The 17,175-nt window shown below is 45.4% G+C and overlaps 1 protein-coding gene across 1 annotated transcript; it reads right to left on the minus strand.

Annotated features, from left to right (window-relative positions):
- Positions 1 to 1,057: 1,057 nt before the first annotated feature.
- On the minus strand, positions 1,058 to 16,764 carry mntb (MAX network transcriptional repressor b). The gene is made up of 6 exons (XM_080854392.1): positions 16,558 to 16,764; positions 11,886 to 12,684; positions 11,124 to 11,165; positions 10,456 to 10,567; positions 4,742 to 4,934; positions 1,058 to 4,403 (listed from the first exon to the last, which is right to left on the minus strand). The coding sequence occupies exons 1-6, from the start codon at positions 16,628 to 16,630 to the stop codon at positions 3,586 to 3,588; spliced, it is 2,037 nt and encodes a 678-aa protein (XP_080710518.1). The 5' UTR covers positions 16,631 to 16,764; the 3' UTR covers positions 1,058 to 3,585.
- Between the last annotated feature and the right edge of the window lie 411 nt (positions 16,765 to 17,175).

Here is a 17,175-nt window from a genome sequence, read left to right on the forward strand (position 1 = left end):
CCATTTATCCAATCACCAAGTGTCAGCTCACTTATACAGACATACGGTAAGGCTAGAGAGGCAACCGTTTTGGCATTGAAGGCAAAACTCAAAAAAAGTAGACCCAAACTTCTCACAGACTCTCATACCTACTTAAAAACCTACGAGTTGTGAGAATCCATTTCCCTTACTTTAAGAAGTAGCAATAATTTCCAACTCTGTAGAGATTCAAAACATATGCCACGTCCTAGACCACGTAAAGCCAGCAACAGGATGTGTTCTAAGGTTTTTTTTTGTTTGGTGAATGTATTAATGATAGTCTTCTCAGAAGGCCAGTCCTAGTGATTGTTATACGCCAAAACACAGTCCCCGTGCACCTGTCGATGAAGAGGAATAGGAATGAGCACATGAACCTGTTCCAGGTTGTGAAATTGTTGAGTTGGCTTCCTGAAATATTTCACCCATCTGTGACTCAAACACGTTTTATATTTAAGTTATTGTATTGCCATTCACTATATGGCACTAGAGTTTTGTCAATCTCCATTTTTTTTATCAGAACCCACATTAGATAAGAATGGTTGTGTTTATGGTTTTTTTTTTTATCTTTAGAGATTTTTATCAAAAGTTATTGGTAGTGTATTTTTATTATTATTGGTCAGTGTCCTTACAGTGTAAGCCTACAAGAAAATGAGGTAACCAAATGTTGGAGATTTTGTATGAGGAGTGTTCGAAATTCAACATAAATATTTTCATTATTGAATAAAGGTACTATTTGTTATGGTTTGACAATTATAATGCAAGTCTTGTTTATACTGTACATTTTCTTTCATTGACTTTTTTAAAAAAAGATTTCAAAATGGACAAGTACAAGTCCACTGAAAATAAACCCCAGTAAATGTAGTCAGGTAGGATTTGGTATACAAGCACTAATGATTCAGTGGAAATAGCGTATATGTACTAGTTCTACAGGTCTCCGCAATAACTACAGCAATAAGTGCACAGATCAGACGGAGTTGTAAATGTCATAAGATTTATTATGAATCTTCATTGCTTTTTATTAATTGTAGCATATGTTTCCTTGTCATTACTTTTATGATTGTTATTCTTTTTAAACATAGTGGACAATTAGATCTAAATGCAGCCCAAAATGTACAGGCAATATATAACTTAAACTTTCTCCATAGGGAAAAACGCACAGTTTTTATATATAATATCAATGTAGGATGAGGTCTAGAGGTCCCCACACATCATACCATATTACATGGTCCCAGAAAAAATAAGAAAATTAAAACAAATCACAAATCAATATTTGAATGGAAAGAATTGCAATCTACATGCAAAAAAACAGGCAACAGTATAATCTTAATTATACATACACATATATGTGAATGCGTGCATATACTCACATGTATACATACATACACACACATATATATTTTTAAAAAATGTTTAAAAAAAACTTTCACAAATACATTTCACATACACATACCTTTTGTTTCTTTTACAAAGTATGGAAAACATGGTCTTTCTAAACACTCACATCCGCACACACACACACACACACACACATTCTTACAGATGTGTCAAAGGGCTGCTGCTTATAAAAATGGATTACCCTTGCAGTAATGGAGGTTGGGTGGGGGTGGCCTTAGATGGGGTGTCACAGTGTAAAGGTTCAACCAAGAGTCTGATACTCCACCACACCGACAGCGCTTGTTATGGCAGCATAACTACGCTGTTGCGATGGATGGCGGTGCACTCTTCTGCCAGCATAAACACTCCGAAATCACCCTCTTGAGGGAACAAAGGATAAGAAGAGCAAAATAAGAACACAGAAACCAGCGTCTATATGCGTTATCACAAGCTACTGACCTGAAGTCAGGGCTAGCGGCCTATGATGAGATTGGTGTTACTGAAGTAATGTGTTATATGATAACAAGCTGTACGTCTCCAGAATGCGCAGACAGGGAAGTAAACTCAAACGTCACAGACAGAATTAATAGGTTATGAGCAACCAGGTGTGCCCATTTACGCAGTCCACTATTCTACTGAATTTTACCATCCAATACTAATTAATTTCATCATCCAAAAGCACACAAACTACACCAGGTATCAACAAACACACACATACATATGCACAGTGAAAACTACACCAGGATCAGACTAGTCTGTCACTGATATAAATATGAGACTAACACTAAGTCAACTGCTTAGGACCATTATGGATTGCTTAGACATGACTGGGCTGAACTGCACAAAGTTGGATGCACTCTTTGACACACTCTGGATTCTATTATGAAACAGTGATGGACATGTGGGTCTCTCCAATGAATTGTAATTCAACATCGTTAATCAGCACAGTGACCAATCTGATTGCTTGGTGACCGTTTCCATAAAACTGAAGTGGCACATCTTTAGTATTGGCCACACATTCAATTTCTATTTGCAGACAGCAGGGGGCGGACTTGGGCTTTACTCTTCCCCAACTGAGGCACTTCAAGGATCTTTGCTCATGTGCATGTTTGTGTGTGTCTGTTGTGTGAGTGTGTGTGTATATGTCTCATTATACACAGATGCTAGATACATGATATTAGATATCAGCATCCCGGGACAGTGTCTGGCTCTGGCCTGGTGCAGGGGGCCGGTCCGCCGGGGACTCAGCCCACCATCTGCATCACTTAGGAGTTCCTTAGATGCCTCGTGAGCATCATTTTTGACTGGAACAAAATATGCAGGGATTTCATAAGGGTCATTTCCAGAGAGTCAAAACAAATACTACTCTCTAGGGTCAGAATACAGCAACAATATATTGCTGAGGACACTTGTAGGTCAAACCAGTTCAGCGTTTATTGAGCTTCAGACAGACTTTAAACTCCCGAGCTCTGCCATGACGGCAGTGATCCTGCATTGACATTCAAGCCTGGCATTCCAATAATGCCAAGGAGTCACCACTGGGCACTCATGGCGGAGGGGTTTCTCAGTGTGTGTGTGTGTGTGTGTTTGGGGGAAGAGGTGCTGCCTTGGTGACGCATTTGTGGGCATCTTTGTGGGTACATTTTAAAAAGAAAAAAACACTGGACATAATAAACAAAACAACAAAAAAAAACATCAACATGTAAAAGAATACTAACACAACATAAAGCCAAAGAGGGACACATTTTCCATTCTACGAGTTCATAACTAAGTGTATACTATGACTGCGATCATTCGAGGTCTGGATTTAAAACGAGCCAGAACTCACAATGTTTTACCTCGGTAAGTAACATAAGGAGAACACTGAAGTCTGGAGACACATCATTTATCTCAAATCATCTTAGAGGAACAGAACTGGAGGACAGGAGCTGTGAAAGGGGTATCCTAGAGAGCGGACTGGGCCCGGCCCACATCAGGGTAGGCTCCATTTGCGGGTCAGACTCTATCTGGGGTTCATGTAGCTATCAGAACGTTTTCACAAATGGGGGTGTTCCAGCGCCACCACAGCCACCACTGCACACCATACACATTCATCACCCACTCATTCTCTCATTCAAACAACACTCACTCTTTTTTTTTTTTTGTTTGTTTGTTTGTTTGTTAGTTAGTTTGTTTGTTTTCGTTAGTTCGTTTTCAGGCCAGCTTCAGCGTACTGACGGGAAACTGAGGCACGGTAACCATAGTCACTGGGTTGAGGACGGTCTGTCCCATGAGCTGCGGGTGGTGGTGGGCAACCACGGCCGTCGGCTTCCCCACCACCGCCGTGGCAACCTGCGGCATGGGACCCGTCACCGTCACCGGCACCGCCCCGTTCACCTGTGCGTGGCTCGGATGGTGGGCGGTGAGTGCGTGGGCGATGTGACCCACCACGGCCGGCTGCGACACTGCCAACGACTGCGGGTAGAGCGCGGGCAGATGCTGGCTGAGATGCGCCACGGGGTGCACGGTGATGTGTCCGATGGGCTGGCCCACAGTGGTGGCCTGGCAGTGGGCTCCTCCGGACGGGGCGATGTGGGTCAGGTGCTTGGAGCCCGGTGGGAGGACGTGGTTGACGGCCTGGATGACCGACGCATGGGACATAGAGGCGTGGGCGATGACGGTGGTCTGTTGCGGGGCCTGGGACACCACCACGTGGGTGGAGACGGGTAAAGAGGGAGGGGGCGCCGGGGCGATGGCCTGGGGGGACACCATAACCTGGGGTTGGGAGACGGCATTGGTGAAGGGTGAGACCGTCACAGCGGCAGTAGCAAGCTTGTGGTGATGAATGGCGATGTGCTGCGGTGGTGGTGGAAACGGATGCTGCTGCTGCAGCTGTGCAGGGAGTAGGGAGAGTGTGGGCATGGCCGGCCAGGGATCAGCGGAGATGGGCGAGTGGGGGGGTTTGGAGGCGGAACTGGGGGGTGCCGATGGCATATCGCTGTCGACGTCCTGGTCAAAGTTGTCCTCTCCTTCTGCAAAATGAGACAGAGGGTGAGGCTTAGGAGGAAAATTATAATTCATACACAGTCCTTGCTCTGTAAACAAACATAGTGCTTGGACCGAGCCATAAACAATTCCAGCCAATCATCACCATGCTTCAGGGGCACGGAAGGGAGGCTGTAATTTCATTGGCTGTTGAGCTAAAATATCAACAACCTTTTGCTGGAATTGCTGACAATGTCTTCAAATAGCTCAGCAAAAATTGTGCTTCTGCAAATGTAATGTGTGCCCATGTCTGTTTGTTGGTTTATATACATATATGTGTGTGAGTGTGTGTGCTTGATGTCTGTGCGCTCAGCCTGTCCCCAACCTGAGGCGGTGGAGGTGGAGGCCTGGTCGTCCTCGGGCTGCACGGTCTGGCGGAGCAGGCGGTCGATCTCCAGCGCGTCCATGCTCTGGCTCAGCTCGTTCTTCAGCTCGGCCAGCCGCTGCTGCATGGCGATCTTCTCCCGCGCCAGACGCTCCATCTCGTGCTCGTACTCCTTCTCCTTGCGCTTCAGCGTCTGGGGAGGGAGGACAGACATGGACAGAGACAGAGACAGAGAGGCAGAGGCGTCATTGATCATCTGCTTTACATCAAAACGCTGAGTCAAACAACCTCATATACATGGTGGCGAGGCGCCATTGGAGTGTAATCAACGACCTTTGAGTGTCTATAAATGTTAATGTTCTATACAAATATAACTGCCTCTATCGTATGCACACCTGCAATATGTCTGAGTCAAGTTACGAATCAATATGTGACAAAGATTACATTCATACATATATTATCACAAGACATCACATTTAAGTGCATATACACACATACTTAGAAACAGGTGTATTCCTGATCAGGGTAGAAACACTCTAGAAACTTCTCCTTGGTCATGTGATTACTACTCTTTTATTCTTGCTCATGCTCTTTCCCCTCCCCTAAAACTCCCTGCTTGTTCTTTCTTTCTTTTCATTTCCCAACCCTCGTTCATCATTGACTCCAGTTGTGGCCCTTATAGTTACTTGGAACTGTGCTTTTACAACAGAGGTGGGCGGGTCCTAGCAGGGCTAAACATGCAGCAGCCTCCCGCTTTAAGCCAATCACAGCCTGTGAAAGCCCTGCTGGACTGCCATCATCAGCTGACACGGACGACATTCCCGTAACCGGTTTATGTGGGTGTAAATAGGAAATCACCATGTGCGTGTGATATGTGTGTTTGCGTGTATTTAAGCACACACGTACACATAACAGTGAAAACAAGAACACCAGTGTGGCTTCCACATTCCTGTCACAGCTTGGTTTGTAGGGACCAAGAAAGAGAAAGAGAAAGAGAAAAACAGAGAGACAGAGAGAGACAGACAGAAACAAGAAAAAGAAGAACATGTGATAAGAAAAGCAAACACTTTTTTGAGTCCCCCTTTTCCAAAGATAAGCATTAAAAAAGTTTCACATGAGTGAGGGGGAAAAACAAATAGGTAAAGGGAAAGGACTGGTAAGCAACAGTGGGAAGTCAGTGGGAACAGAGAAAGAGAGAGAGAGAGAGAGAGAACGAAAGAGAGAGTGAGAGAAAGAGAGGGAACAAGGGCCTGCGTAGTCGTGCAGGCAAATGGTTTGCTGACCCACTTTTTTGTCTCGGTCAGCTGACTCTGGATCACCAAAACAGGCAACCAGGCTAAGACTTTTAGTGGCTTGGGAAGGAAGGGATTACACAGCTTTTGGAAAGCGCGTGTGTGTGTGCGCGTGTGTGGTTGTGTGTGTTCTTGTGTATGTGTGTAACGTTGAAATGAGTGTGGACAGACAGGAAGGAAAGGAATGTAAAGGACACATCACCCGGAAGGAGAAGGAATTCCCAACTAGTACAACATAAAGCTGATCAGAGAGCCAAAAAGAGATAGAGTGAGTAAGAGAGAGAGGCAGGGAGGCAGGGAGGAGCAGTAAAGCCATTGGGGTCACGTGGTTAAGGGAAAAGACACGTCCAGAGAGCAAAGCTGTTTACACCCCATCTGTCAGAGCACAGAGCATGTGATGGTGTCCCTACACGCTGCCACAGCAGTTCCCAGTTTCCTCCCCCTTCCTTCCTCCCTCCCTCCCTGCACAACTCTGCCTTAGCGACTGAGAGACTTGCAGCCATTCTGGCTCAACGTGGGCAGCCGAGGAGCTCCCACCCCACTCTGAGAGTGTGCTGCAGTGTCTACAAAGAAAGGAAGGAGGAACGTTAAGAAAGGGTGAGAGATGAAGGGGACTGCCACTGCATGTATTAGAGCCTGGATGTGTAACATTTGCATGAGTGTGAGTGTGTGTGTTATAGTATGTGTGTGAGTGTGTGTAAAAGTATGTGTGTGTGTGTGTGTGTGTTTTATTATATAACATATATGAGAATATAAATATAGCTCAATAGCAGCGTGGGTAGAGGGCAGCTCTGGCATCTGGCCCACTGAGTCTTGATCCAGGATTAGAGAATGAGACCGAGGCTGCTGCTGCTTCTGTCTGGCCAGAGGATCCACCCCAAAGCCCCTCAGACAGCATGGCAGCGATGCATGGGCAGTGCCATGTCATTCCTCACCCTCCCCAGCCCTCTCTAGCCATCTCCCCAGCCCTTTCTAGCCATCTCACCAGCCCTTTCGAGAGATCGCTCCACAAGCAGCTGCATGCACACCAATGACCAGCTGACATAAGGACTGAAGGTCTGGGAAGCTTTCTGTTCTACGAGTCCAGTTGCAAAAAAAGCATGCAACTCAACAGCAATAGAAGGTTACATTTATTCTGTTCTTATGTCCATGTATCGGTGTCATTTATTCAGAGGCATCTGTTGTAATAATGTTGAGGAGTTGGGGACTGAGGGGCTCAAATAGGAAATCATCATCCACCTGAACTGTTTTCTAAAAAGCACATCATAGCTTTCCTTGCAACTTTAACTGTTGACTAAATATCGATGCTAATGCTGATGTTTAAGTTATGTTCATGTCAGACTGTAGCAAAGGACTTTGTTCCTCCATGCAAAGCAAAATTAAGTAAAGCAGAAAATGCAGTGAGGAAGACAAGAGAGATGCTTCTGTGACAAGACTTGACAACACTATGGACAAACTACCCACAAGGCCTTGCTTGAACTGCTATAAGTAGGCAACTTCATTTTTGTCCAATTCATGCCATAAAAATAATAGCATGACAAGTGAAGGGGACAATCCTGGACCGTTCTGCCTTTTATTTGAGAAACCTGAAACTACACTGCAGAATCCCTCAGGGTGTCACCACGGCAACAGCTGGAACCCACCACAGTTACCGTAGCAACTGCACAAGGAAGGAAGCATGCGCCGGTGTGAGAAGGTGTAATAGAATCTAAAGGGGTGGTCTGATTGGATTACACACAGACCTCCAGTGTTTTCCAGTCTAGTGCTCACTGCTTTCTCCAACCCTCCCCCTTTGCCTCTCTCTTTTTCTCTCTCTCTCTCTCTCTCTCTCTCTCTCTCTCTCTCTCTCTCTCTCTCTCTCTCTCTCTCTCTCTCTCTCTCTCTCTCTCTCTCTCTCTCTCTCTCTCTCTCTCTCTCTCTCTCTCTCTCTCTCTCTCTCTCTCTCCCTCCCTCCCTCCCTCTCTCCCTCCCTCCCTCCCTCCCTCCCTCCCTCCCACACACACACACCTTTCCAACCCACCTCCACTGAAACCCGACTCTTGCACTTCTCAGCAGTCGAACACTGCTTTAGATTTCCCTGATGTTCTCTAAATGCTGCTAGATTGCCCTCTATGCATGGGGTTGTCTCTTTTATGATGCCAGGCAATTATAATGATGTCAGGCTATTCCATCAATCGAAGAAATTTGTCCCATGATGTCCCAAACTATCACTGTGTGCCCTAATTTGACTGTAATACAGTTGCATTAGAGGCTAACAACAGCCAATAACAATGGGTTCAATCTGAACATGGCTAAAGTCTCTCCTTACCCTAAACTGTTTAGCACACACTGATTTACAAGGTTGTAGGAAGTGAATGCAAGTAAACGGCAAGTGTGCTGGCCAAGTCTGCTTAGACTTCACTTGGACTAATCACCTAGAAATCTTTTAAGTGCACCCTGTGCGTGCATTTACCCTTTATGCCTTAAACATCAAACATCATTTAATTTCTCCTTGTCAAAGGTTCTGGCAAAGGTAAGTCATTTAACCATGAAACTATGTAAGGGGGTTTAGACCAACAAGTCAACCGCTGGCTCCTCCTCCTTCTTCTGAACCTCTCGGTCAGTGGGTTCATACATTCAAAGGAGGGGGGAAGGGGGCGATGGACTTCCTGTAGGCACGCCATCGACCAGCATCCCCCAACAGTCTCCATGGTTACAGAAAATTGAAAGGACAGGTTAATGTGAAAAGGGGGGAGGGGGTACAGGATGCATACAAACTCAGGAAGGCCTTCTTTCCCAACTCTTATTTTCTTCATCCACCATCTCCAATCTCAAACTGGAGCAAAAACCTGATTTCTTCTTCACACTTCCATTTGCACTCCCTACCCCTCTCTTTCTCTTTTTCTAAACTCTGTCTCTCTCTCTCCATATACATGTGTATATCTCTCTCCCACCGCATCTCTTCCCTTCCCTCATTCCCTGGCCTGTCTCCACCTTCCGCTCTCCCTCCCTTCCCCAGTTTCCAGCAGACGCGTCACTGGGCATGCTCTGTGTAGGGGTGTGCTCTGTCTGGTATGCACGCAGTGTGAGAGTGGAAGGGGGGAGGGGAGGAAGCAGGCCCGGGGTTGGGGCGTGGCCTACACCGTGGAAGGGGTGGGGGGGGGGAGGGTGACGTCACTATGCTCGCGCTCGCCATGTGCTCCCAGCTCACGTGGACTAAGGGCCGCACAGAGACAGACAGAGTGAGGGAGGGGGAGCGGGAGAAATAAAGAAGAGCAAGAGGGAGACAGAGAGAGCAAAGAGCGAAAGAAGGCAGGCGGGAGTAGAGGGAGGGGGGGGGAAGAGAAATCTCGGGCAGCAGAGAGGAGCGGCAAAACGAAAAGCCTGCCTGCAGTTAGCAGAGCAGTGTAAAACAAATTCCACAGGGTTGTAATTGTTCTCAAACACAGATGCCACACCACACTCCCTGAGCGCTTCAAATGAGGGGCAGTTTTTAATGTATTCTGACCAGTGCTGCTTTTGATCTGACCTGACTAATATAAACATGTATTCCTGTTCAAAATGATCACATGAATCAGCTGTTTTATGAAAACTTGCTGCATTAAAAACACAATTTTTTTTCCAATCTGTATAATTATGGTTATGTTGTGCTGTTAGCTAAGTCTACAAATATGTGACAAAATGATATAACATCAGATTGTACTGTCACTGCAGAACAAGTGATGGCAAATACACACTGTAAAATACAAATACCTAGATCACCTCTTCTGAGAAGGTTGGACCAGGCCGTCCAGGCCACAGAAAAACACACCAGCCTGCTAGTTCTGCATGTACGGGGTGTGTGAGAACAAAATAAAAGAGAGGAAGGAAGAAGGAAAGGAAAGAGAACCAAGACAAGAATGAGAGTCACACCTCTTTATGGATCACTTCTGACAAAGTCAACTCTGTTTGCCAGTGAACGTGACTCACTGTCACCTGACTACCCTGACCGGCCTGATCATGCTGGCTTGGCCAAAAACAGGCCCCTGTTTGTCATTTTAACGCAAATGATTTTAAATATTATATAGACAATTTTCTCTGAAACGAACCTGAAGAAAACACTTCCCTACATCAAGTTCAGCCCCATGGCTACCAAATAGTCTGATTAAATTCTCCAAGCAGCTGGCCTTCAAGAAAGCCACAGTGCTACTTACTCCACACAATGACCACAAACACTCAGAGGAGTAGACAAAACAATTCTACATGGCCATACACAAAAGCACTGTGAGAACACCCAGAGAGAAACGTTTCAAAAGATCAACTTTCAGTACTTTCACTTTGCTTGCTCTTTTGTTCCCTTTGCAGTTGCCTTAATAAAGTCATTGCTGCGCTCACACAAAGGCCTCTGTTTCATTTTCTACCAGACGAGCTGGACTGAGCCAAGGCTGCACTGCACTCGCTTACCTGAATGTAACGCAAGGCGCTCCGCAGGACACTGAGGTTGGATGTCTTTTTTTCGTCCACGTTTGGAACGTTCCTTTTCAAGGTCTCAAAGCACTCTTTGAGATGTGCTCGTCTAGTGCAAAGACAGTGTGACAGACAAGGATGAGTAACTGGACGCCTCCAAATTCTCAAACTATCTAGTATACTTGATTTAATGAGACAGTATGCCACAATATGCCACTTTCTGAAGCATGTTTTTTAAATATTTTATAAGCAACTACTGCTGGCATCATCTTCAAATTAATGTTCATGGTGTATGGTCATGTGAAGGACAGATAAGCACACCTGTCGTTCCAACTAGCCACCTAGGCTATGCACTATGCAGTTCTGTGGTCCGGTTCAGACCAGCCCGCAAAAAATGTAAAGAAAAGCTTCCACAGCACCAACTTTGCCAAACAATATCACCAAAAGACCTGAGTAAGCATGCTAGCAAGCCTTTTCAGTGCCAACTGTACTGTTGCTGGTGTTTGTAAGGTTTTTGCATGCCTTTTCAGTAGTTAGATTGCTAGCTTTCGACCAAAACTCCTTACTGCGGCTTTTACATCTTCATCGAGTGTAACCCACTCAAAAACACCATTTCTGCATATGTAGATGGAAAGTAGATTAATATGGGGTACATTTGTACCTACCTGTTTTTTTCCAATTTATTATGTACCTCCCTGGTCCCAGCTCTGCAAACAAAAGAAAGAAATGATAAGATTAATATTTAAACATGCAATTTGCATGCAGTGGCTCATGTGACAGTTAAGACTAAATTAAGATTTAAGTTTAATACAAAATGATGTAGATAATTTCACAGGTATCATGGACTTGTGAAATCTGTGGTTGCCTCACAGATACCATCAAGTGCCTTTTTTACCCAGCATAGGTTGCACTTCCCCGGATTAGCAAACCATAGACCACATTTCTCACAGACTAGACAGACAGTTGTCATTTCATATCTGTGAGTCTCTGAATACATACCATCATATCAGCAATACTTCTTTCTCAATCGCAAAGATCATATCGCAAAGAGTATATGATGATACACAATGACACACATCATATAATATTTCCTGTAAGAATTACTTTGAATGGTATGTTTTTTATATACATATATTTGGTAGTATGTGTTTAATTTTTCTTAAAATATTGGTTGTACACAAAGCAAAATGTGTGACTATTTACACTGATGTCTGTTTAAGTTCTTCCACAATCATGTTCACAACACAATACGGCTTGAATAGAAGACTCCTACAGTTAAACTGCTTTTAAATAATTAAGTGATAAATAAAATTTGATTTTGGTACAAAATATGTTTTGTTCAAGAAACTTCACAACAACAGATTCACGGATATATACGGCCCTCCCGCACTTTACCTATAATCACTTAAGACAATAACAACCCTCACCCGCCAGGTCTCCTCTTCCCGTCCAGGCCCCTCATGTCATCCAGGGTGGCGCCGTTGGGTCGTGGCGTCACCTGGCCCGGATGGGTGTGGGGCTGTGTGAGGGTAGGCTGTGGGATCAGAGTGTGCTGGGGGGCTGTGATGATGGGGCCAGTGTACTGCTGCAGCAGCTGAGCAGGCTGAGTGTGTGGGGGAGGAGGCAGTGTGAGGGCAGGCTGATGGTGTGGTGGCTGTGGCTGTGGCTGTGCCTGCTGCTGCTGCTGCTGCTGCTGCTTAGGACTGTTTCCTGACTGGGGCAAGATGGTGGTCTCTACCTTCACGGCAGCGACCAGGTGCCGCTGGCGAGGGGGCGACCGCCTGTCCTTCCCTCCTTGCGTGGCCGCCGACAACAACGACAAGGGGCTGCTGAGGAGTGGGGCTGTGGGCTGCGGCGACAGAGCTGTAGCCAGAGGTGCCGCCACCGGCATGGTGCCCACTGTGTGAAGGTGGCGGGGTGCCGCCGTCGCAGTGGCAGTGGGCAGAGTCTGGGGCATGGAGTTGGCTGGCACCATGGGGATGGGGATGACTGTGATAGGCATGGGGGCGGTGAGAGAAGGGCCCAGCACAGGCGAGAGGTGCTGTTGCTGGTGCTGGTTCTGGTTCTGGTGCTGGTGCTGATGGTGCCGCTGCGGTTCCACGCCCCAGCTCACATGGTTCACCTGCAAGGACGTGGGCATCAACGACGGGCCCATCTCGGCAGTGCGTCGTTGCTGCTGTTCGGCCTCCCGGGCGGCGATGGCATTCTCCCGTTTCGCCTCCTCCTCTGTGGGATTGCGAAGACAAGAGGAGCTTAAAGGTAATGACTCCACACAACACTAAAAAGGGTAAAGGAACACCGCCCTACACAAATCAATCTCTTCAATATTTAATCACTTAAAAATATTCTTTTGCATACTGAAATTGCAAGGAAATGTATAGATATATGTTTGAGCTGTAAACAGATTTGGGCAAACTAGCCTCAAAGTATACCTTTCCACAAGAACACTTTTCTACAGATGACATTACTAGGTTCACGTCCAGGCCTGACCAAACCAGATGGCACTTTAAAAGGCATCAAGGATAAAGGAGAACCACTTTGCTCATCCCCTCCCTTGCAAAGTCATATCTGCTTAAGGGGTGAAAATGCAAAAAAACTGCAATGCAGACAACGCTTTCTCATCACAGCTCTGGGATACTGGATCAGGGCTTGCCCACTCTCTCTCTGCGGCGCAGTCACTGAGAACACGTTCACCATGCCATAACGACACACTTAACTGCTCCCTTTAACTGTTTGTCAAAAATAATCACGCTAGCCTCGTAAACCAGGACACTGCTCTGAACCACAATTCAGGGGGAAGGGCTACGAGCTCTTCTGGCGAAACAAAAAGCAAACACTGCCACCGTCACATGTCACTAGAGTGCTTCTGGCTTTAAGCAAACAGGCCGAACCGGTCTAGTCAGGGGGAGACTCAGACAGAGGCCAGGGCTGCAGCAGGGTGTATCTGAGTCACCTTAGGGGGGGGTTTGGCTTCTTCACTCATGGTGAATATCCCCCCCCCCCATGTACTCTGCACTTTCTGTCTCTTTAAGAGAGAAGCCCAGGGAAGGCAGCTGGCACAGACCCAGACGCTATAGGGATGACGTCACCCAGGAGCCAGCCGGCCACTGACACTGCGAGACGGTCAGGTTGGGGGGATCTAAGGCCAACAGACTGACAGAAACAACGTCCGCCAGAGTCTGGAGAAGGTGGAGTGTTTGCTTGTCGTGGGAGTTCACTATGCAGAAGTGAGGCCTGCAGAAATGTGTCTCTTTTGCAACAATTATTGTGGAGAAACTCGTAGAATCTAAGTGACGTCACCTGCACATAGTAAGGCATGTACGGTGACAAGTAATGTTGCTGGGGACTCCCATCAGTGTTTCTACGCAACACCCCCTCACACACACAGACACACAATAGCATTTTTGTAAAGGGAAGGGGTTGCACCAAGCACTTGTCATACAACAGCTGTTACTATGAACTTGATGGCATGAGATTTAAGGAACACATTGGATCCCTTATCTGCAATCCCATGCACATAGTCCAGTGGCTGCCTAAACAGCTCTCAAAGAATAACAAAAGGTATTCAGTTAATCCTTCAAAAACACACAGACAAAACCCATAGAAACCCTGACAAACATCAGCTACCACATAAAATGGGGCAAAAGAACAATGACACACCTAACCATCTTTAGCACACAAAAACAACACAATATACATGCACTGAGACACCTTGTGTGGTCAATCCAACAGTTTGATACAAAGAGACAAAGCCATAGAGTAACAAGAATTGTTTTTTATCTTAATGACACAGCACAAATGACTGTAGGTTAACCTGAATTGGTTACAGTCTTAACCTTGAATTGCAACCATAGATATACACACAGTCCTGTATCACACACAGAAATAGGACTGCCAATTATGCCTTTCCCAAGCATGACACACTCAGAAACTAGTCAGTAAATGCAACCATAACTGCTGAGTTTGAGTCAGACCGTAAAGATTGCAATAAACATCATGCAATCCACAGACTGAGCCTATACACATGCCCTAATGTTCCGGTCATGTGACCAAAAAGATACATGTTCTGACAATCATTAAGAGTTCTGCATTGCATTAAGCTTCCGAAGGAGAGAGTTTTATCTTGATTGTGATTTCAAAGTCAGTTACTGTAGCAGCGAAAAAATATATATGTCAATAGGCCAGAGGACAACCCCCTTCCCAGTCAGACAGACAGACAGACAGACAGAGACAGAGACACACACACATACACATACACATACATACACACACAAAACAATACGTATGGGTCTGGACGCTGTGATGACCACCATCACATGAGAGTCCTGAACTTCCTCTGAGGACACCGTCAGGCAACATAGCAGAAAACACACCTTCAGACGAAAGAAGTGGCAAAGTCCATACTGTTTGGAGGCCTAGTAAAAACTTAACCAGCAGTGCTGACTATATGGAGGAGAGGTGGGGAGTAATAGTTAGCTTACTTACAGATAAAACCAATCATGATGCAGGTCTTATTTGTAATCAGGTCACTGGAAAGTCTAGGAGAGTCACTTGATAAGCCCTCTTTGACAAGTTGATCATGTAGTTTAGGGCTGAGGCTCAATTATTTCAGAACTTTGACCACTCCTATACGACTTGCCACAGGTGTCCACCCAGTATCCATACAGACTCTTATTGGTGAGGTAAGCACTGTGGTTGTGGACTAGACAAGTGAAGGCATTTGATAAACAAATTAATATTCATTGTAGTTAATTGTAGTCTACAAATTACACTATAGCAAAACTACAAGTTGATACATTAAAACACCCTCGATATTACAAAGTTGTGACTTTGTAGATACCACAAGGTATTGAGTTAGTTTATGGGACATTCTTTAACGCCCCATAAAAGTTTCCTCTAATAACGGCAAATATTCAGAGAGATCCCCACATTGATCTAAAGGAGGGTTTAGTTGTAGGGAAAAGGGAAGTGGGGCTTTGGCTCTGTTCTTCCAGGCTCTAGTCTGAATATGCACAAAAATGTACATTATATAACTTCTGCATTGAAGAAGGAGGGGGGGGGGGGGGGGCACTGCCCTACTTTTTCCCTCAGTGTGACCTGCGCCAGTCGGTGGGCCGTCTCTGAAGGGGAGGAGGGAGTCTGGCGCGCACGTGGTCGATAAGGGCGGTCTTTATACACGCGGTATTTGGTGGGGGTGTGGATTAAGTGACACGTCACCAGAACATTGAAACAAAAAACCATTGCCAAAATGTAGCGATTATCACGTCTTGTCGATAGGTTACAAAAAGCCAAAGGAGATGCGTACTTGTGGTTAAAGCGTACTTTTAAACATGAAAACGACCAGCCGAAATACAAATTAGCTTCAAATACGACTTATCTTGCCAAGTAGAAGCGGGAAGTAGGCTGGCCTCGAGTGTCATAAGATAGCTGCTCGCCAATATCAGGTCATTATGTAAAAAAGACTGTCGTGCTCTGCCACCGCCCTAAGGTCTTAGGATACTTCGTTCTGCTCGCCAGAAACAATAAGCCTTGACCTTAACGTGCATTGCCTTAGTATGCATTCGCCGGCTTAATTTATTTCCATTCAAATATCGAAATACTGCGTAATCTTGATATCTTTATGCTACAGGGTAGTTAAGGAACACAACAATGACCAGTCAGATTTGTTCTACAAGCTTAATGGGCACTACTGGCGCCATACACCACTATCTGTCACAGAACGAATGTACCACCCACAGCGAAGCGCACATAGTAGCAGACTAAATATAGAGTGGATTTAACCCGGAAACCGAGTTAACGGAATGTTCTACTCGCACACTGCAAGAATTAAATAATGCAAGGAATGGATATTAAATAGAATCAGAGACTGATCCAGAATCAGAGACTGATCCACACAGGCTTTTTTATTCCAAAAACGGCGATATTCATTCTAATGTAGTCAACAACACAAGTTTTTAAACTGTTCCCAGCCATGCTCTGAACTGAATAGTTGCAGAAACATTCAAAGACAAGCGATGACCAACTTCGTGAATGCTATGTAGTTACTGTTACTCTACCAGATAACCCCACCAGCCCGGCTGCCAAGTACCCCCGCCTTACCACGTGTAATCTGTTGTTGCTGGGCTTGCCATTCCAAATACCTGGCGGCTTCCAACAGTGTATCGATGCTCATCTCGCGCCCTGATACCTCACGGTCGCTTTTACAAAATGCGAGCGAGTAAGTAGGTACAGGATCGCTCAATTGTTTGTTCGCAGCCGACGTCGCAATTGATCTGAAGAAAATTCCAAAATGCAGTATCCGGATTACTTTCGTAAATCCTTAGACACACATTGATAGTCATGCAACAAGATGGCGATGTGAGTAACAGCAAACACAACACGACGAAAAGCATACCACTGAAGAGCCGCCCTCTACGCTTCTAACCCACCCTTTTTGGATTAGCCTAACCTACTACAACCATTCAAAATACGGCACGGCGCTCTACAAGGATTAGGAGTGGAAGTAGCACGACTACTTATCTTTAGCAACTCTGATCTTAAACCTCGCTATCAAAAGATAATTTTGTCCAGACTACCACAGAATACTGACTCCTTAATAGATAGACTGATACTTAGTACGTGGTATCTTGTGCACTTCTTGGTTTTATGTAGTTCCTAGATTTCTGTTTTATATGTTATGTGTAGTTGTGTTATAAATGTTTGAATTTAGAATGTATT

This window comes from Sprattus sprattus (assembly GCF_963457725.1).
Source record: "Sprattus sprattus genome assembly, chromosome: 1".
Taxonomy (NCBI): Eukaryota; Metazoa; Chordata; class Actinopteri; order Clupeiformes; family Clupeidae; genus Sprattus; species Sprattus sprattus.